The sequence below is a fragment of the Sorghum bicolor genome, chromosome 4, assembly GCF_000003195.3.
Source record: "Sorghum bicolor cultivar BTx623 chromosome 4, Sorghum_bicolor_NCBIv3, whole genome shotgun sequence".
In the NCBI taxonomy this organism is placed as follows: Eukaryota; Viridiplantae; Streptophyta; class Magnoliopsida; order Poales; family Poaceae; genus Sorghum; species Sorghum bicolor.
This window is the reverse complement of record NC_012873.2, coordinates 14,219,305-14,239,642: the sequence shown is the minus strand read 5'-3', so window position 1 is coordinate 14,239,642 and position 20,338 is coordinate 14,219,305. Positions and strand designations below refer to the sequence as shown.

The window sequence follows — 20,338 nt, the reverse complement described above, 5'->3', positions numbered from 1 at the left end:
TTTTATTTTTTTAAAAAAAAAAACTTTGTCAAGTTAAAATCTATACATGCACATTAATCCAAAATTGATATATACACATTAGAACCATATGAACAGCTCTATACTTCCTCTCAGTGCATGGTTTATCTACTGTTATGAGTTGTCCTGCATATGTTTGGAAGTACGTGGTTGATTTGAGAATAAATGTACGTACTCAATAGAACCCTATAATCCATCGCCATAGAGTGGACATGCATGAGCTTCCAAAGCCACCATCTTATTTGACACTAATTAAACTACCCATCTATTTTTTTTCTACGCGTACGCGCATGCATGTGTGTCGATCGTATCGCCGGCCGACGCCGTATATATCACCTCTTATTTGCCGCAAGTGGCATTGTGGCAACCGGCAAAGTCGTCCGTGTCCGTCGTCATGACCTGATCCGGCCGGGTATATTCTTCCAACTCCAGCTATACCTATGCACCCCTGGGCCGTATCTACGAAGCTCTCGATCTCTACCTGCGTGGTGGTGTTTTATAGCTGAGACTCTTAGAGCCAACACAGCCAAGCAGCAGAGAGCGATCGAAGCGCGGCCGGGCAAGCATGGAGAAGCAGGCCGGAAGCGGTGGTGGAAAGGCGGCCGGCGTGGCTGCGGCCAAGCAGCAGCGTTCCTCGGCCGCCGTGTTCTCACATGCGGCGGCGGCCGAGCTCCGGCTCGAGGCCATCACGAGGAGGTGGTGGCCGTTGAGAAGCCGCACGACGATGAGGACCGTCTGCGTCGTTGCGGTGGCCGTGACCGCCGCTGCCATCGTGCTAACCGCCGGCGGCTGGGCCTCCTCGCCGAACGAGATGCCGACCTCCTCGTTTTTCGACGGTACGCGCGCGCTACACTACACTACACTACAAACAACATAAGGCCCTCCGTCGTCGTCTTTGGAAAACCCGTTAGAGAGCCGAGACGATATAGCCTGCATGTCTCGCTGCTAATACCTCAAAATTACTGAAACACGGCAGAACATACGCAATAATCTGATAAACGTTTGTTCCAAAAAATAATAATCTTATGATAATAAACTTAGCTAGCTCTATTCCCTTCCCTATCGATCGTTTGATCATTTCTATGTGTACATAAATACTAAAATCTTGTCAAAAATATAAATATTAAAATAAAGCATATATATATATATATATATATATATATATATATATATATATATATGGCTGTGGTAGGTGTGTAGTAGACTAGTAGGCGACAATTACCATAGACCCTATAGAGTAGCTGTTGGATGGGTCGATCAATACGTACCCGGTCGGACAAGGCCCGTCGAGGGGTGCCATACGTACTCGATAAGCTCGCCCAGGCCACACGGCCAGCTGCCGTTTCCGCCACCCAGCACACGTCAACGGCAGAGAGACCCCCACAGCCACAGGACACGCGCGCATACGACGTTCGCGCTAAGGATGCGGTTGGCCACGAAGGCATGATGAACCCCCAAATAAACTTAATTAGTTTTACACTTTTACGAATGAAATAGTTAACTGATACATTTCAATATACTTGACTAATTTATTGATCGATATATATACACACATTTATGAAATAGATATTTATTTGTGATTTTATAGACACTCGTACATGTAGGTATTCAGCATCTATGCATGAGTATATTATATCCCTCATGAACACATCCGGAAGGAGAAAGACATAAACTGAAAAAAAAAACATCGTTAAATCATGGAAAAAAAAATCTAGATGGAGGAAGGCAACACTCGGGTAGACTATTGAGCCTGGTAGAATTTATAATTATATAGGTAGTATACTAGTATGGTCAGTAACGTCTTTTGTTGTTGTTCATACATAGTGTAGTATATACTTATATTTTGATGGAATATAAGCACTTTGATCTTCGACAATATAATGTAGACTTGAACTCTTTTTGGACGGTTAGTTGTGTGATAATGTGATGTGATGGCACCAAAAATTAGATATGAGACGGTCACACCAGGTGAGGCAATGTAATGATACATGTCAAAGACAAAAGAGATGCTGACAATGACGGCACTTACTAAAAAAGATGGAAGAGGGAGATCAGCAGGTCATTTGGTGTTGGAGTTCAGTATTGACTATTTATTAGTTGTCTTAACGTTGACAAAAGCTGATGAGTGCATTTCATTGCGAAAATGCAGAATAAAGCTAATGACAACATTTCAAAATAGTAGTCATTAGTCCATCCTGTTCGCTTGGTTGAAAGTAATGTTCGCTGATTTGTTGTGAGAGAAAAACAATGTTGAATGACTGAGAGATTGGACAGACAAGTTTAAGGGAACAGTCCTTTATTTGCTACCTCTAGGTAGAGAATATGGCACTGTCTCAGCTTTATTTGCTACCTTACGGCTCCGGTGGAAAATTTAGAAATTACTTTGTATTATATTTTATATTATGGCATAGATATGGAAACTTCCATGGAGCAAATTTTAGGCTGTTTTATTAGTTTTATTCAAAGTCAAATTTATCTAACTTTAGTTAAATTTACAAAAAAAAACATTAACATTCACAATAGCAAATAAATACACTATCGAGAAATATTTTGTAATAGATTACTAAGCCATTTTTTAGTATAGATGCTGATGCATTTCTCTAATTTTATCTTATTTTTCTAGCACGTCTCCTGAGGGTTGACATGCCACTAATTATTAATAGTAAAATTAGTGATTGTAAGGTTTACTTTTTCTGTGCTTCGTAACCACATGAACGTATTATGAAAGAATTCCCTTGCTCTGAACATGTTTTGGTTCGCACAAAATTTATCTGCATGATGGCTAAATCTAGGTGTATAGTAGCTAATAATTCCCTGAACAGTGAGTAATGTTCTTTTAGGAATTGAACAGTGAGTAATGCATACTTCTAATATGTTTTGTGTATGTGTGAATGAATCAGGCTCCGACCCTCCGTTGAACATCACCGACGAGCATTTTCTCGACGGCCTTCTTACCGCCGATTTCAGCTACATGTCGTGCCGAAGTCGCTACGAGTTCGCCGCCTACCACAAGAAATCGTCGCACAAGCCATCCCCATACCTCATCTCCAAGCTCCGGAAGCAAGAAGCGCTCCAAAAGCGATGCGGCCCTGGAACGGCCGCGCACAAGAAGGCGGTCCGGCGGCTCGACTCCGGCGAGGGCGTCGTCGACGATGACGACGGCTGCCGCTACCTCGTCTACATCAGCTACCGTGGCCTCGGCAACCGCATGCTCGCCATCGCGTCGACCTTCCTCTATGCGGTGCTCACCGAGCGCGTCCTCCTCGTCGACGGTGGCAAGGACGCCGACGCGCTCTTCTGCGAGCCCTTTCCGGGGACGACGTGGCTGCTACCGCGACCCGGCTGGTTGTCCTTCTCCCCGCTCAGGAGACTCCAGGGCTACGAGGGTGGCTCCAAGGAGAGCCTCGGCAGCATGCTGCAGAGCGGCGGCATCACCGTGTCCGCCGACGGGAACGCGTCGTGGTCGTCGGCGCCGCGGCCGCCGTACCTGTACCTCCACCTCTCCGGCACCGACGAATTCCACGACAAGCTCTTCTTCTGCGGCGCGCACCAGCGACTCCTCGGCGAGGTGCCGTGGCTCTTCATGTGGACGGATAACTACATCGTGCCGGGACTCTTCCTCACGCCGACGTTCAGCGGCGAGCTCGAGGCCATGTTCCCGGAGAAGGACGCCGTGTTCTACCACCTCGGACGGTACCTCTTCCACCCGACAAACCGCGTGTGGCACGCCATCAAGAGCTACTACCACGACAACCTTGCCGGCGTCGGCCAGCGCGTCGGCGTGCAGATCAGGGTGTTCCAGAAGAAGCAGCCGCCACAGTCCGTGCTGGACCAGCTCCTCTCGTGCCTCCGCGACGAGAAGCTCCTGCCGGAGACGACGGACGCGGCGGGCGGCAACGGCACGCCCTCGCGCGCCGTCCTGTTGACGTCGCTGAGCTCGTGGTACTACGACCGGATCAGGGACGAGTACGGCGGCAGGGTCGCCGGCGGCGTGCACCAGCCGAGCCATGAGGGGCGGCAGCGGTGGCGCGACGCGGCACACGACATGAAGGCGCTGAGCGAGATGTACCTGCTCAGCATGTGCGACGTGCTCGTCACCAGCGGCTTCTCCACGTTCGGGTACGTCGCGCAGGGGCTCGCCGGGCTGCGCCCCTGGGTGATGCCCAGGGCGCCAATGTGGGCTGCCAACTGGATGGAGGAGCTGGACCAGGGAGACCTCCCATGCCGGCGGGCAGTCTCCGTCGAGCCGTGCTTCCACGCACCGTCGGCCTACGACTGCGCGGCGGCGAGGGAGGTGGACCTGGACAAGGTTTCGCCATACATCAGCCACTGCGTGGACGTCAAATACGGCATAAAGCTTGTCAACGAAAGCAGCGGACAGTGGTGACATTTGACTAACAGAAGTGGCCACATGGCAGCAATCTGACATGTTTTTTTTTCTTTTTTGACAACAAACAACTTTATAAAATTAGCAGCAACGAGCTGCTATGATTTTACATCGTGCAACCCTACATCATGTAGAGCTTGTAGCAAATGCAGCTAGTTCCATGAGTAGAGTACACAATACAAAAACATTTGGTTCAAAGTATCACATATGCAATATGCATCCAAAATGTAATTTGCATCCTGACCATTTGTGTGCTGCTACCAGGTCGGTCAAGCACATGAATTCTACATCATTTGCCTGGCCACCACCATTTCCTTGGAGGCGGTGGAGGTGTAAGGATGTCTAACATGGTCTCCTTCTCCCTAGGAGTCAGTGGTACCCCTCGGACCAGGTTCAGAGCCATAATGTGAACATTTGTCCTTTGCCTGTGCTTTTGGTAAGCCCAGATGCCAGCTGCTATACCACCCACAATGACCTGTACATGATGAATCCAATCACAAAAACGAATGCTTCTTCTCAGATTCAGATTAGCAGATTTCAGGGGATTTGATGAGTCACTAGCTCTTGAGGAGTAGTGGTTATGTCAGACAAATGGAAACATGTACAAAATGATAGATTCTTATTAGGCCTTACAGGTGAAAGCCATATCCCAGCAGTCTGAAGATCAAATTTAGGGGCATATAGCACTGTCTCCCCATACTCATCCTCTAGTTTCTTGTAGATCTCTTTATCACTCTTTCCTGCTTTTATTTCATCACGAATGAGCTGCAAAAATGTAACATTATTACTGTCTGATAGAAAATATCACCAGTAAAAGTGATGATGTCAAATTAGCATTACTGCTGAATGTCTCTTTTTTCCTGGTTGCCGTACATTTAAATATATACACACATATATAGCAGAGGAAGAAAAAGAAGCACATATAGAGCTTAACATCTGGTAAAACTAGCACAGGAACTTTCAAGTTTCAACCTAGTTGCCAAAACTTTAGTTGCAAAAAGAATCTCAAAATCTAAGCACTAATGTTTTGCTAAACAGGAGTCAACGGACGCTTCAAATATTAGGAATCCAAAGTTCTTTGAGACATTGTTTGTGATGGATTCAGTACCCCCGCCTAAAATGCGATGAGATGCTTGTTGTATTCTTCAGTATTCTAGAAATTTTAAGATTTAAGGGCAATTCTGAAATCCAGTAAAATTATAAGGAATGTTTTTTAAAGAAAATTACGCCAAAACATATTCCAATTGACAAAACCAAGAATTCAATAGCTACATCATTCCAATTTCTAACAAGCCACCATCTGTTGATGCGCTGAAATCTCAGAAGCAAACATACGACAGTATCAGGCATGATAAATTAAGTTACAGAATGACTAAAAATAGTGCAGTTAATAACAGTTCTTTGTCCAGCAAGAAGAAAGGTTAACTCAGTTATTCAAGGCAAAGGAATGGGGAGCTTATACTGAATAGCGTGAAAACTAAGAAATTTCGATATCCAAGTTGTAATTCTTACTTTGCTTCAAAGCAATGGTTGAAAAGTTGCAACAAAACACAGAAAGGAACACATAACAATATCGCAAATCTGACTAATCCAACAAGAGAATGACAAAAAATAACCCTGCTACTATGAGTCCTGCAAACAAGTCACTCAAGTTCAAAAAGATTAGTACCTTCCTAAGCAGAATAGCAACATCAGCCTGTGAATCTTCAATTGATTGGCTACCACACTCAGTGCACCGAACATTGTGGCTTATATTTCTCGCACGATTTTCAACAATCTGCCTCTGTTTGACGTCTTCCTCAGCTGCCATAGTAAAATTCAATGTACTTGATCTGTATTACAGCAGTCAGATAGAGCCTGAAGGAAAAGGAAATTAAGCAAACAGGTGAAGTAATAACTAAGAACTTGTGAGTTGTGACGTAGCTCTATGACATGACACAAGTCACACAGAAACAAATTGCATCATCTTGTATTCAAAAAGAACAATCAAACAAAATCGTCGAACAGGATACCAAATAACGTATCCTAACCACCTATCCTATAAATGTCTAACAAAGTTCAACAGATTACAGCTAACCCAAGAGAAGATACGACCATCATTTTGGTGAGGGAGCACTGCAAATTTGCATTTGCCTGCCAGAAAATATGCAAAAGAGCATATGCGTGCATGCTTCTCACTTCATTAACACTGTTATCCTCCAAATCTTTCCCTTCATATCCAACCACAAGATGCTTCAATTTTCATTAATAAATTGTAAGATTTAGGCCTTGTTTAGTTCACCCCAAAACCAAAAACTTTTCAAAATTCTCCGTCACATCGAATCTTATGGCACATGCATGGAGCATTAAATATAGATAAAAAAAACTAATTGCACAGTTTACCTATAAATCGTGAGACGAATATTTAAAGCCTAGTTCCTCCATAATTGGACAATGTTTGTCAAATAAAAACGAAAAATACTACCATATCAAAATCCAAAAACTTTTTGGATCTAAACAAGGCCTTAAATTGCAGGTTTGGGTACTAAAGGTAAAAGTTTGGACCCTTTTATACTAATTCAAAATTATGTAGACTATGAACAGGGAGTTTGCACAGCGAACCAAAAACTTAGAATCGGGTGTTTGAATTAAAAGCAGAAACTTCACCTTGCGGCTCTGGCGAGGGGAGGGTTTTATACTGAGAATGAAAAGCATATGAGGAGCAGAGAACAGGCGGCGCTCAGGTAGCTAGGGAGGACTATGAACGAGGGCACAGGGTGTAATTGGAGACGATGAGGCAGCGGACGAGCTGCCGCGAGAGAGGAGCGCACGAGGCGACGGGAGGGGAACGGATGGTTTGCGAGAGGATCAAGGGCCACGGGAGCTCACCGGGTGGCTCGAGGCCGCCGTCTCCTTGGCGTTACTACGCCTACACGAAATGGGCCGCCGCCGCTCGCCGTGAACAACGAAAAAAACCCCACCATTCATCGCAAATCAGAGATGCATAAATCCCAAATCAGGCAATGGTTCCAAATTCCAACCTTTTTCATCTAATCGTTACCAACAGGCATACAATCCCACACAGAAAGGTATCCCCAACTGGACAATCGATCGAATCCTCGGTTGAAAGCTACTCTCAAATTAGTAGGCAAATCAACTCACCTTGCACCTGTGGACAGCCCGCTCCCCTCTCCGGATGCGCGGCTATGCAAGCACGCTCGCACACTAGGATTCGTCGCCTTCCGCTGGCCCCCCGGGCGTGCCACCCGTCCGACGAGCCGCTGCTCCCCCTCACAAGCTGCGGCCGAGGTTGGTCTGCCGTCTGCGACTGCCGGCGGGGCTTGGAGGGCTGTGGTGAGGAGACTGGCCGGCCGAATTCGGCTTGGGCCTCAGTCAGCCTGCAACGGTCCAACGTCAACGACGAAGGCCCAACTAGCTACTGCGTGGAGGTCGGCCCAGTTTTGTTTTGTTTTCTAAAGTCTATTAACCAAACTATCACTTAAGTTCAATTTACCATCAAACTTGGATCATCCAAATATCAAGAGGCTTTTACATATATGTCATTATAAAAGTTGGTAATTATTTACAAGTCATTAAAAAATTAGACTCTCACAGGTGTCACTGCTCTAAACACTTTTGCCCTCTACGTCACTTCCGTCAGATTTGACGGTAACGATGTTAAACTGTAGGTATAAATAGTCGAAAATACCCTCATATATAAATATGCAATTCATTTTTTAGCATCTTAACAATCTCAAATGAAAAAACTCAAAACTAGAAAGTTAGATCTCGCCGAGATCTACAATATTTATATAAAAATATTTTTATTTGATTTCCTATAAAAAATATGATTTTTCTAAGACATATTGATCATATCAAATCATATCTTTTTTGTACGAATTCCAATGAAGACAATTCTTATATAAAAAATATAGATATCGTCGAGATCTATAACTTCCTAGTTTTAGTTTTTTCATTTGATGTCATTAAGATGCTTAAAAATAATAATTGCATATTCAAGCCTAAGGGTATTTTTTTACTTTTAACACTCGCAGTTTGACACCATTAGAGCTAAATCTGACGAAAGTGGTGTGAAGGACAAAAGAATTTAGAACAGTGGCATCTATAAAGAACTCAAGTTCTTTAAAGACTTGTGGGTAATTATCAACTTTTATAATGACACATAAGTAAAAGCCTGAAATATCAAAACAAACAGCTTTAGCCCACAAAAGGTTTTAGAGGTCGTTTTGCTTATATATCTGTTCTTCTTCAAAACCAGCCGAGAACTCATCATTGTTTATGACATTTTTGCCTATATGTTTTCAATTTTGCTTATATATTAACAAACATACTCGTGTACGGCAATAGGAGGTATATCATATTGTGTGGCCTTAAGAAAGAGGGGTTGGAGTGGGACCTGGGTGCCGGGCACATAAATTTTCAAACTTTAATATTAGGGAAACACTGCCACACGTTCGGGCATTAGCACCGGTCGGGAAGGGCCTGTTGCCCCGGTTCCTGAGCCGGTGTTGTCTTTCCGGGACTAAAGGCCCACCCTTTAGTCCCGGTTCGGAGAACCGGGGCTAAAGCCCCCCCCCCCTTTAACACCGGTTGGTAATACCAACCGGTGTTAAAGGGTCCTGCCAGGGCTGCCACGTTGCAGGACCCTTTAACACCGGTTGGTATTATCAACCGGTGTTAAAGGGTTTCTTTTTTTTCACTTCTTCGGTTTTGTTTATTGTTTTTATATAATATATAATTATAGGTTTTTCAATACATGTTTTTGCTGATACAATAATATATTTATATTACACGCATATTAAGCATATATAAATGAAAATTATAGGCTTAGCTTAATAATTAAGCTTTGCCTATAATAAAATGAATAGGCCACATCAAAAATTAAATAGATATGTAAAAAGCTTTATATATATATAGTTTTATATGTATAAAATTCGTAACACATATATACATAGAGTTTTTTCTCCCAATGTCTACAAACGATACAAATGATCATCGTTGTTTGGAATAAGAGTTCCGTTGCCGTTGAAGTGAAACTCGCCGTTTGGATTGATCACTTGCTCACGGAGAAATCCTACTATCGTCTCTTGGATAGCTTTGATTCGGTCTTTTTGTAGGACCTTTTCCCTCAACCATTCCGTCTTTTTATTTGAAATAAATAAAAAAGGTATTAGTTATCTAAGTTATTCAATATAATTCATGAGATAATGAAAAGAGACATGTAACGTACTCTGAGCGTCTTTGTGGGTATTTCATTGACTTGTGCCATCATGAATTTGCACACGTAATATGCACATAGATTGTTCCCCCCTTCTTGTCTTAAACACCACTGTACGATATATATATATAATATTCACGACCACGACAATAAGAAGGCTAAAAGTTAGCGAAAGTTTGCTAGCTAGTAGAACTTACTTGTGGATGTATTATGTTAAGCGGCGCTTTACATCCACTGAGATGTTCACGGTCAATGAATCTTTCCCAAACCCTATACACGGTCAATGAATCTTTAGCACCGTTTTGTAACACGAACCGGTGCTAAAGGGTCACTGCCCCGACAGCACCTGTCAGTAGCCGTTGGGCAGGACCCTTTAGCACCGGTTCGTGTTACAAACCGGTGCTAAAGGGGTCTTTAACCCTGAGCCGCAAAAAGGCCGAGGTTTTTGGCCATTTTGGGCATCGACCAATGCCTCATTCTATAGCAGTGAAAGCTACAAATTATTAAACCAAGATGCCAAAGGGATTGGAGCGAGGTGAGAGAATCGTAGGAGTGAGACGATGGACCGAGGGACGAAAGACAGATATAGATATTATTTTTTTAGAAAATCACATACCTATGCCCAATGCCCAAGGTGCCAAAATCCCATGCTCTTTTTCTTTTTCTTTTTGCATCTCTTAGGGGATGACCCTTTTTTACATTTATTTATAGGATCATATCATATGGTCAACTCTGAGTAAATGTTCTCATCTTTTTTGGTTACATGCGTTTGGATAGCAATTCCAAAAACCTTCTGAAGATGTAAAGCCATCTTGTCATTATTATCATAATGTAAAGCCAGAAAATTCTTTCCGAAAATATCGAATCACACTTTCAGCTAAAGAGAAATGCACAAGGAAACAAAGTTTTCTGTTGATATCAGAAAAATGCAAATTGCAAAAGATGTCAGAAAGTCAGAATGTATGTATTCATTAGTTAGCAGCTTATACTCTTTGTACATACTTTAGGATTTATTTTGATTGATGCAGAATAAAAAATGGATTAGTGATACTTATGCAGAAGCAAGATGTCTTGAGATTTATGTACAACAATTTTACTATGGAATATTTTTTCATTTTCCTTAAAATAATAGATCATTGAGAAACATTAGCCACCTCACAAACCGCCAGCACTCACAATATCAATTGGTACTAAAAAAAAAAGCTTTCAATACTACGCCATCACTAAAAATACACCTTCATAGTCTCTGCTCTTAGTCCTAGCTGTTCCAAAAGCTCCCTGGTTGTGATTACATACTGCATTGGAACAAACATTGTGAGTGATTACTGATTAGTAAACAGTCAATTCTAAATGGAGAACATTTTGATACTATATATGTTTATACTGAATTATAACAGAAAGAGGTTTTTCCTCTAGACTGCAGATGTGATACTTTCTAACTGGAATAACTATTATTGATGCTTCATGGGATAACAGAGCCACACGTAATTATTTTTTTTAGAAAAAATCCCTCTTAAACCTTGACACAATTAATTTGACCAGCAACTTCTTCTCAATTCAAAAGGCAAAATGAACAACGATGATTCTTCTTTCGAGATGAGAATGGAAAAAGGAAATCATATCTTCTCAATTGTGATGTAATATGATGGTTGATGGAATTAAGTAGTATGAAACCAGCAGTTTCCTTCATTGTTGCTTCTGCTGCGGTTGTGGATGTTGCTGCAACAGCTGCTGTTTCAGAGCTGGTTGCATAGGAGCAGAAGGTGCAACCTTATGTTCCTACAGAAGTGCCTAGACAAGGCATATACAAATAAAAATAGAATTTTTCAGAATACTGGCTGATTCAGAATGCATATCAAATCAATACCAACAACACATGCAAAAGGAACTGGCAGTGTGCTCCGTACGGCAAAGTAGTCATGGGCACTGTGTTACGACGCCGGAGCTTGCTTCGGAGGAAGTATGGGGGAGAGACAGGGGCGTGCGGGCGAGCTGGGCGGCGGCGTGCAGGTGCCGTTGTCGAGGGAACTCACGCAACAGGGAGACGGAGAACAGGAGACAAGGGCCGGGAGCCCAAGGGAGATAAGAATATCTCAATCCCAGGCTAACCTCTCATTGAATACGAGTTCCACTCTTTATACAATAGTAGTCCCAATCTAATAGATCTAATCTATTATGGGAAGTAAATCTTAACTAAAGTAAATCTTAACTAATGCAAACTCTAGATAACTTGGCCAATAGGCCAGGTGGTGACTACATCCAGGCTGCCCTCCTGGTCTGGTTCAGCCACGTTCCTTCTCCCTCCTCTGATAGACCATACCGGTCATAACATCTCTCCCCTCCTTCGGAAACAGCTCGTCCTCGAGCTGAAAGGAAGGGTAAGCAGCACGGAAGTCTGACACCGGCTCCCAAGTAGCTTCTGAAGGTGGAAGATTCGCCCACTGGACGAGAACATGCCACTCGCCGCGGCTGAGCCGAGAACGCAGCACCTGCTGTGGACGAAGAAGGGGCCGACCATGACGCAGCGGAGGCAATGTTGGTGCAGCTGCAGGCAGCGGCCCCCGGAACGGCTTGAGGACGCCCACATGGAACACATCATGAATGCGGGCACCGTCAGGAAGTTGGAGCCGATATGCCACCTCGCCAATGCGTTCCAAGATCTGGAACGGACCAGCGTACTTGGGGCCCAGCTTGCCGGTGCTGCCCGGTGCAACAGACTGGTTGTGGCGGAACAACCGGAGCAGCACCCAGTCACCCACAGCCAATTCGAGAGGTCGGTGCTTGGCGTCGTAGAAGCGGCGTGCGTGTTCCTGGGCTTGGAGAAGACGAGCACGAACCTCTGCCAGAAACTCATCCCTGTCAGCTAGCAGGGAATCCACAATTTCGGTGCGGGCTGTCCCGGGACCATATGGCAGCAGTGGTGGCGGCGGCCGTCCATACACCACCATGAAAGGAGAGGCACGCAGTGCTGAGTGAAAGGATGTGTTGTAACAGAACTCAGCCCACGGCAGCCAATCAAGCCAATCTCTTGGACGATCACCTGTGATGCAGCGGAGATACATTGCAATCGTCTTGTTCACAGCCTCGGACTGCCCATCCGTCTGTGGGTGGAAGGCGGTACTCATGCGAAGTTGGACGCCAGCCTGCTTGAAGAGATCGCGCCACACATTCCCCGTGAACACCGGATCACGGTCACTTACAATGGAGTCCGGAAAACCATGGAGACGCACGATGTCGCGGAAGAACGCGCGAGCAACAGACGAGGCTGTGTATGGATGTCCCAGAGGAATGAAGTGGGCATACTTGGAGAAGCGATCCACCACTGTCAAGATAACGCTTTTGCCGTGCACCTTGGGTAACGCCTCGACGAAGTCCATCGCGATGTCAGCCCACACCTTCGATGGCACCGGTAGGGGCTGCAGCAAACCAGCCGGGTGCATAGCCTCTGACTTGTTGCGCTGACACGTTGCACAGGCCCGAATGTAGTCATGGACAGTGCGGCGATCATGTTCTATGAAGAACTCAGTGCGCAGTCGCTGCAGCGTCTTTTGGATCCCCTCGTGTGCGTTGGTGTGCGCGAGCTGTAGCACGTCGTCGAAGACCGAGGAAGAGGCTGGAACATAGACCCGCCCCTTGTGGAGAAGGAGGCCGTCCTGCAGCGCCCAGTCCGCGCCGCGGCCGCCCGCAGCCACTTCTTCGCAGACTGCCCGAAGCTCATCGGAGGCAGCAAACTCTTGGCGGAGCTCGTCGAACAGCTGGAATGTTGGTGTCGAAAGTGCTGCCAGTACCGGCTCAGCCGACGGCAACGTGGACAGCAAGGGTGCGTCGCCATCCCGCCTTGATAACGCGTCGGCGACGACATTGAAGCGCCCTGGCCTGAACTCAATCCTGAAATCATAACCCATGAGTTTACTGATCCAGTGATTCTGCGGGATCGTTGATAGGCGTTGGTCTAGCAGGAACTTGAGCGCATAGTGATCGGTGCGGACGATGAAGGAACGGCCCCAGAGGTACGGCCGCCAATGCCGCACTGCCTGGACCAAACCGATCAGCTCGCGCTCATATGCAGCATCCTTCAGGTGGCGAACAGCGAATGGCCTGCTGAAGAACGCCAAAGGGCCCTCGCCTTGATGCAAAACAGCCCCGAAGCCGGAGCCGGACGCGTCGCAGTCGACGAAGAACTCGAGGTTGAAGTCCGGAAGATGCAGCACCGGGGCGGCGGAAAGGGCTTGCTTCAATGCAGAAAACGCGTCCTCAGCCTCGGCTGTCCACAAGAAGGCGTTCTTGCGCAGGAGGCTGGTCAGCGGCGCCGCAATAGCGCCATAGTCCTTGATGAAGCGCCTGTAGTATCCCGCGAGGCCGAGGAAGCCTCGAAGACCACGGGCTGAACGCGGTTGTGGCCAAGACTGGACCGCCGCCACCTTGGACACGTCCATGGAGACCCCTGCATGAGAAATCACATGGCCCAAATAGTGAACTGAAGTCGCTGCGAAGGAGCACTTGGACCTCTTGAGATGAAGGCTGTGGGTTCGAAGGACGTCGAGGACGGCGCGCAGCTAGAGGAGGTGTTCAGTCCACGTGGCGCTGTAAATCAGGATGTCGTCGAAGAACACCAACACGCATCGGCGAAGAAAGGGCTTCAGCACCGTGTTCATGAGGGCCTGGAATGTCGACGGCGCGTTGGAGAGGACGAACGGCATGACCAGGAACTCAAAGTGGCCGTGGTGGGTTCGGAACGCCGTTTTGGCCACGTCATCAGGATGTACACGAATCTGGTGGTACCCGGAGCGGAGATCCAACTTCGTAAAGAAGCGAGCACCACGGAGTTCATCCAAAAGTTCCTCGACCACTGGTATGGGAAATTTGTCCTTCACGGTGGCTGAGTTGAGCGCGCGGTAGTCCACGCAGAAGCGCCACGAGCCATCTTGTTTCTTGACCAGCAGAACTGGTGCTGAGAACGGGGAGGTGCTGGCACGGATCGTGCCCTGCTGCAGCATTGCGTCGCACTGGCGTTCGAGCTCGTCTTTTTGGAGCTGCGGGTAGCGGTACGGGCGCACCGCCACGGGCTCCGTGGCCGGCTTGAGGTGGATCCGATGGTCACAGTCGCGGGCTGGTGGCAGCCCGTCCGGCTCTGCGAACACGTCAGCGTATGCGTCCAGCAGGCGCTCGAGGAGGGCCGGCTCGGTCCCCTTGGCCGAGAAGATCTGCAGGCTCTGGGTGTTGGGGGCCGATGCTGCTGGTACTGCTGCTGAGCATGGCGTCCCTTCGCCGCGCCATTGTACTCGGCGGCCGTGTAGAGAGAACTCCATGCGCAGGTTGTCGAAGTCCCACAAGATGGGTCCGAGTGTGCGTAGCCAGGCGATGCCAAGGACCATGTCACAGGAGTCCAGCGGAATGGCGTAGCAATCGACCTTGAAGACCTCCATGCCGATCTGGAGGTTGACTCCGCGAGCGAGGCCGCGACACAGGACGCGGTCACCGTTGGCGACCGTGACGTGAGCCCCCTCGCTGTCCTGGAAGTGGAGACCTGCGCGGTGGGCTGCGGCGCTGCTGATGAAGTTGTGAGTGGATCCCGAATCCAGCAGCGCAGTCAGCTCGTGCGGACCCACATGTACGCGGAGCTGCATCGTCTCGTGCGCTCGAATGCCGGTGATCGCGGACAGGGAGATCAGGGGCTTGTCGGTGTCATAGGGCGCGTCCTCAGCCGGCTGCGTACTGCCGCTGTCCGTATCTTCAGGCTCCTCCACAATATAATCGGTGACCTCCAGGAAGAACAGCCGAGCACACTTGTGGCCACGGACGTACGGCTCATCACAGTTGTAGCAAAGGCCTTGCTTTCGGCGCTCGGCCATCTCATCTGGGGTGAGCCGCTTGAAGAGGCGCGGCGGTGCTGAGGATGAGGAGCTCTCCGCCTGGGTCACCGCGCCAGCCGGCGTCGAAGTGGTGCTGGTCGGTCGGCGGCGCGGGGGTGCCGGCAGGGCAAGGGGCGCCGGTGTGTTCCGGCGTTCATAGGCGCGGGCCAAGTACATGGCACGCTGCAGGTCCTGCGGGTCGTGGAGCTCGACATCGACGCGGATGTGATGGGGCAGGCCTCCAGTGAACAGCTTGGCCTTCTGGCCCGGAGAGAGACGCCCGGCGTGGGCTGCGCGAGCCTGGAACGCCTCCATGTAGGCATCCACCGTGGAGGTGAAAGGTAGGCGCGCGAGATCTGAGAGATGGTTGGTGCTGAGGGGCGGCCCGAAGCGTTGATGGCACAACGTGCGGAACTCCTCCCACTGTGGACGACCGGAGTCAGCCTCAAGGACGAGGTACCACTGCTGGGCAACCCCGGTGAGGTGATAAGATGCAAGCCAGACTCGGTCGGTGTGGCGCGTCTGGTGCCCATTGAAAAATTGTTCACACTTGTTCAGCCACCCCAGCGGGTCCTCCTTGCCATCAAAGGTGGGAAACGTAAGCTTGTGGTACTTGGGGACGACGTGACCATCCGGTGCCGGGGACACGCTGACATGTGGTGACGGTGATGCCATCGGAGCTGAGGACATGGCTGGTGCGCCCCTCAGGATTGTCTCCAGTGAAGGGATCGGAGACGGTGAAGCCGGGAAGCGGATCTGATTGATTGGCACCCCCGCTGTTAGTGCAGCGGACGTCGGCTGCACCGAGCCAAAGGACAGGGAACCCATTGTTGTTGCTGCGGGCGCCGAAGATGCCGCTGGCACATGGGGTGTCGACGCGGGCGCCGAAGATGCCGCTGGCACATGGGGTGTCGACGCGGAGGGCGCAGTCAGGGCGGGCATGGAGCCAAACCCTGGCAGCGCAATCTGGGGAAGGTGCTGGCCCGAAGCCAATTCCCGGCCGTCGATGACAGCCACACGCGTGGCGAGATCACCCACCTGGAAGTTGAGGACAGACAGCTGGTTTTGGATCCCTTGCAGGGTGTTGGTGAAGAAATTCAGGGTGTCGCTGGGCATGGACACCAGCTGTGGGGGCGGTGTGTGGATGGTGAGCGGCATGGCGAGGGTGGGAATCAGGGCGCTGGAAGATACAGGTGGTATTGTGGGGTCGGCAGCGGGGAGGGTGGCGGTGCTTTGGGGAAGAGTAGCGCCGGCAGCAGGATCGACGGGGCTGGAGGAGACGCCGGTCGTAGCCATGGTCTCTGATACCAGGTTGTTACGACGCCGGAGCTTGCTTCGGAGGAAGTATGGGGGAGAGACAGGGGCGTGCGGGCGAGCTGGGCGGCGGCGTGCAGGTGCCGTTGTCGAGGGAACTCACGCAACAGGGAGACGGAGAACAGGAGACAAGGGCCGGGAGCCCAAGGGAGATAAGAATATCTCAATCCCAGGCTAACCTCTCATTGAATACGAGTTCCACTCTTTATACAATAGTAGTCCCAATCTAATAGATCTAATCTATTATGGGAAGTAAATCTTAACTAAAGTAAATCTTAACTAATGCAAACTCTAGATAACTTGGCCAATAGGCCAGGTGGTGACTACGTCCAGGCTGCCCTCCTGGTCTGGTTCAGCCACGTTCCTTCTCCCTCCTCTGATAGACCATACCGGTCATAACACACTGGCTGTGGCAGATTCAGAATATGATAGATTGATAGCACACCAACCATACAAATGTCGAATTTTTCTTGTCACCTGGAGGGCAAAAGTAATTCACGCCAAAAGTCGATCTTTTCCTTGCCCGCCTGCTGCATCACATTGCTTAAAAGATAAATAGAGATCAACCCCACAGAGATAACTTTGTGACCCTCGCCTGGTCTTGCTATTATGGGGACAACCCTTGTAATGGCTCTAGAATTGCAGCTTGCTCCCTAATACTAAATATTGACTCTCTCCTAACCAATTAGTAGTGATTGAATTCCTTCTATGGTTCCACATGATCAATAGGCAGTGCGCTGGAGGCGCACAGATCGTATGTCGACCTTGCCCTTGTCCATTGGGATTTGGGAGTTCTATGCAATGCTGCAACAACATTTTTGTGGGAAAACAGTATGCCTTTATTATTGTACTACAGAAAGGATATTCTTCCAAAAACTGCTATCCTATCCAGTCCTACAAAAGCAGTATTTTACATTGAAACTTATGCGTTACAAACTTGTCACTTTCCTTAATGTGATTACTTACATTCAGAATCATATAAGAAAAGCAGAGAGATAGGAATAAGTAGGAAACAACCTCAGTGCATCAACAATTCGGGTACCGAGATCCCCTGCAGTGAGGACTTGGATTTTGGAAAATGACCACATGAATTGCCATTGCTCCTTTAAATAATCTGCAAGGCACGCAACCTGTAGCACAGTTTTAGCTTCACATCAAATACCACTGCTCAGACTGATGTCGGAACAACTTTGCAGGATGTATTCTTTTTTCTCACCTGGCTTGTCAGTGACAAGCGTGACAGCATCCCTGTGCACAGCCCCACATAGCATGGCCACATGGATTGCCCAGAACTTTAGAACAACTCCCACAGGAGATCCCCAATCTATTCCATTCTCCATCTTTTAAAGGTGCCACGTCATTGTTTGTGCAATTCTTTCCTTTTTGATGGGATCACACAGGTTTCATCACGCTTCCTCCCTTCCATCGCCTGACCTGAAGAAGTGAAGCGACCTGCCGTTGCAACCAGCTGCCAGCTGCCCAGTCAAACCAGGACTACAGTAAGCACCCATACACATGCTTGTGAAATATCACTCGAACCAATAATAACAATACCACCATTAATTATGCTTGTGAAATATAGCCCTCCATCCATTGTTCCTCTAATACAGAATGCCAATTATTATTGGTTAAATATTAAAGACTGAAAGAAACAATTATACTGAATTAAAGAACAACTAGACAGAGAGCACTGGACTGAATGGTTGCAGATTCAAAAATGTGTTAAATAAAAACTCTCAAAGAGCACTAATATCTCTACTCCCCTACATCCCCACAGTAGAAATAACTAAAGTTATCTATGGCACTGTCAAAGACTAAGGACATACTAAAAATGAATGGAGGCACATACATGTGAAACATACAGGAATTGGCATGCCACTCAGATGGTCAGACCATTGCTGCATTCCATTGCAAAAGCTTTCTTTTGCTTTCCCTGAAACCATTGTAGATACACAATACAATTAACAAATAACTAAACGATTTTAAAATATTTCCTGTGCTCAATCATAGAAACCAAGTCTTCCCATCTCTTGCTGCACAATTTACTCATCCTAACGTATGTGGAACTAAGGAACTGTGCTGGATGCCACAGATCCAAATGACCTTCCAAGGTAGAACAAACAATAAAACACCCATCTCACAAGAATTGAATAGAATATCATGTTTAATTGTTGGGAAGATGCTCTCTGCACTCCCCAACTGTACGGTGAAACGTGAACCTTCTCACTCGGTGCCGTGAGAGGTTTGAGCTCCAACGGACAGTAGGCTCAACGGTGGGTGAAAACAGTGAATGCTCTCTCTCCCTTATTAAAGGCGGTATCGCGCCCCTTATATAGGGCCCGGAAACCGACCTAATGACATTTACATAAATGCCCCGTGACGGTGGGGGAATATTCCAGTATATTCTTTCATCGCAGTCTACTGACCCTAATACACCTGCGTAATTTCACATTGCAAGCCCTTCGTTCATCCTCTGACTGGGGCCTCAGCTGGTCGGAGGCTTGGATCCTCCGCCCAGTTGCGGATCCTTCGACGCTTTGGTGTCGGAGGTTCCTCAGCCCGGCTGGGCCGGAGGTTGCTCGACCCGGCCACCCCGGGAGCTCCTCCTTAGCCTGGTCCAGTCGGAGGTTCCTCGGCCTGGCTGCGTTCTCCCGTCATCCTCGGATCCGGGAGGGTCGGAGGTTCCCACCTTTCCTCGCTCGCGGACCTCCGCCGGTGTCTCAGTCCCTGCACACACTTAGCACGGCCAGACGAGTCGTCAACATTAGCATTTCCCGAAGAAGGATATCCTCCGACGCTTCAGGCGTCGGAGGTTCCCCAGGTGAAGGATAACCTCCGACGCTGCCAGGGGGAAGGATGCAGCTGTTCCCCAACAGTTCCCCCCTTTTTGGGCTAATGGCACTCCTGCGGTCCATGTGCTCAAAAACATGCTACGCTGCGGGGACCATGAGCATGGCTGCTGCCTTCCCCCCTGGTGCGCAGGATGTGTTTGTTAGCAAATGTTGGATTATTGTTTATTTTACTTAGTCATAAATTTTCTTGGTTTCTTTATTTTGCCGGGATCCTCCGATCATTGTTGCTATGTTAGTCTGATATCCTACGCGCGTTAGATTGCGGAGGATTGCGGAGGATATTATTGCCGTTGGAGTTAGCCGTTGGCATTGACGAAGCGCAACGGTCTGGCCGATTCCTCCGCTTATAGCTGTTGGGCGCGGGGAATCGCAACGGCCGCGCGGTCGCAGGCCCCCCCCTATAAAAGGGGATGCTGGGGAGCTTTGAGCTCTCACCCCTGCTGCTCATTGCCTGCACACTTTCCTTCGCCACATCTTTCTCTCTGAGCTGTTCGCGTGCGTTTTTGTTGTTTTTAGTTCTGAAGTGTTGTCGGAGGTTTTACGGTGGCTCAACTTCCTCCGCCGCGTCCTTCGAGGTCAGATTTTTCTGGTCCTTTGCGCAATTTCCTTAGTGTGAGGTCTGGGGGTTGGCTGCGGAAGTTAGAGGAATGGATGCTTGAAGTGGGCGCAGCTCGAGATCTGGAGGAGACGTAATCTT

The 20,338-nt window shown here is 48.1% G+C and overlaps 3 protein-coding genes across 4 annotated transcripts; 1 reads left to right on the top strand and 2 right to left on the bottom strand.

The window, feature by feature from the left end:
- Positions 238-4,428, top strand: LOC8080398 (galactoside 2-alpha-L-fucosyltransferase). The gene is made up of 2 exons (XM_002453642.2): positions 238-854; positions 2,919-4,428. The coding sequence occupies exons 1-2, from the start codon at positions 584-586 to the stop codon at positions 4,403-4,405; spliced, it is 1,758 nt and encodes a 585-aa protein (XP_002453687.1). The 5' UTR covers positions 238-583; the 3' UTR covers positions 4,406-4,428.
- LOC8080397 (cytochrome c-type biogenesis CcmH-like mitochondrial protein) lies at positions 4,431-7,727 on the bottom strand. 2 transcript variants are annotated; one of them, XM_021460587.1, is made up of 4 exons: positions 7,547-7,727; positions 6,075-6,262; positions 5,039-5,170; positions 4,431-4,880 (listed from the first exon to the last, which is right to left on the bottom strand). In XM_021460587.1, exons 2-4 carry the CDS (start codon positions 6,213-6,215, stop codon positions 4,695-4,697), a joined length of 459 nt encoding a protein of 152 aa, XP_021316262.1. In that variant the 5' UTR covers positions 6,216-6,262; positions 7,547-7,727; the 3' UTR covers positions 4,431-4,694. The 2 variants fall into 2 exon arrangements, with proteins under 2 accessions (XP_021316262.1, XP_002451946.1); XM_002451901.2 differs by having other exon boundaries at positions 4,449-4,880; positions 6,075-6,237; positions 7,547-7,712.
- On the bottom strand, positions 14,180-16,613 carry LOC110434754. The gene has a single exon (XM_021459475.1). The coding sequence runs from the start codon at positions 16,589-16,591 to the stop codon at positions 14,180-14,182; it is 2,412 nt and encodes an 803-aa protein (XP_021315150.1). The 5' UTR covers positions 16,592-16,613.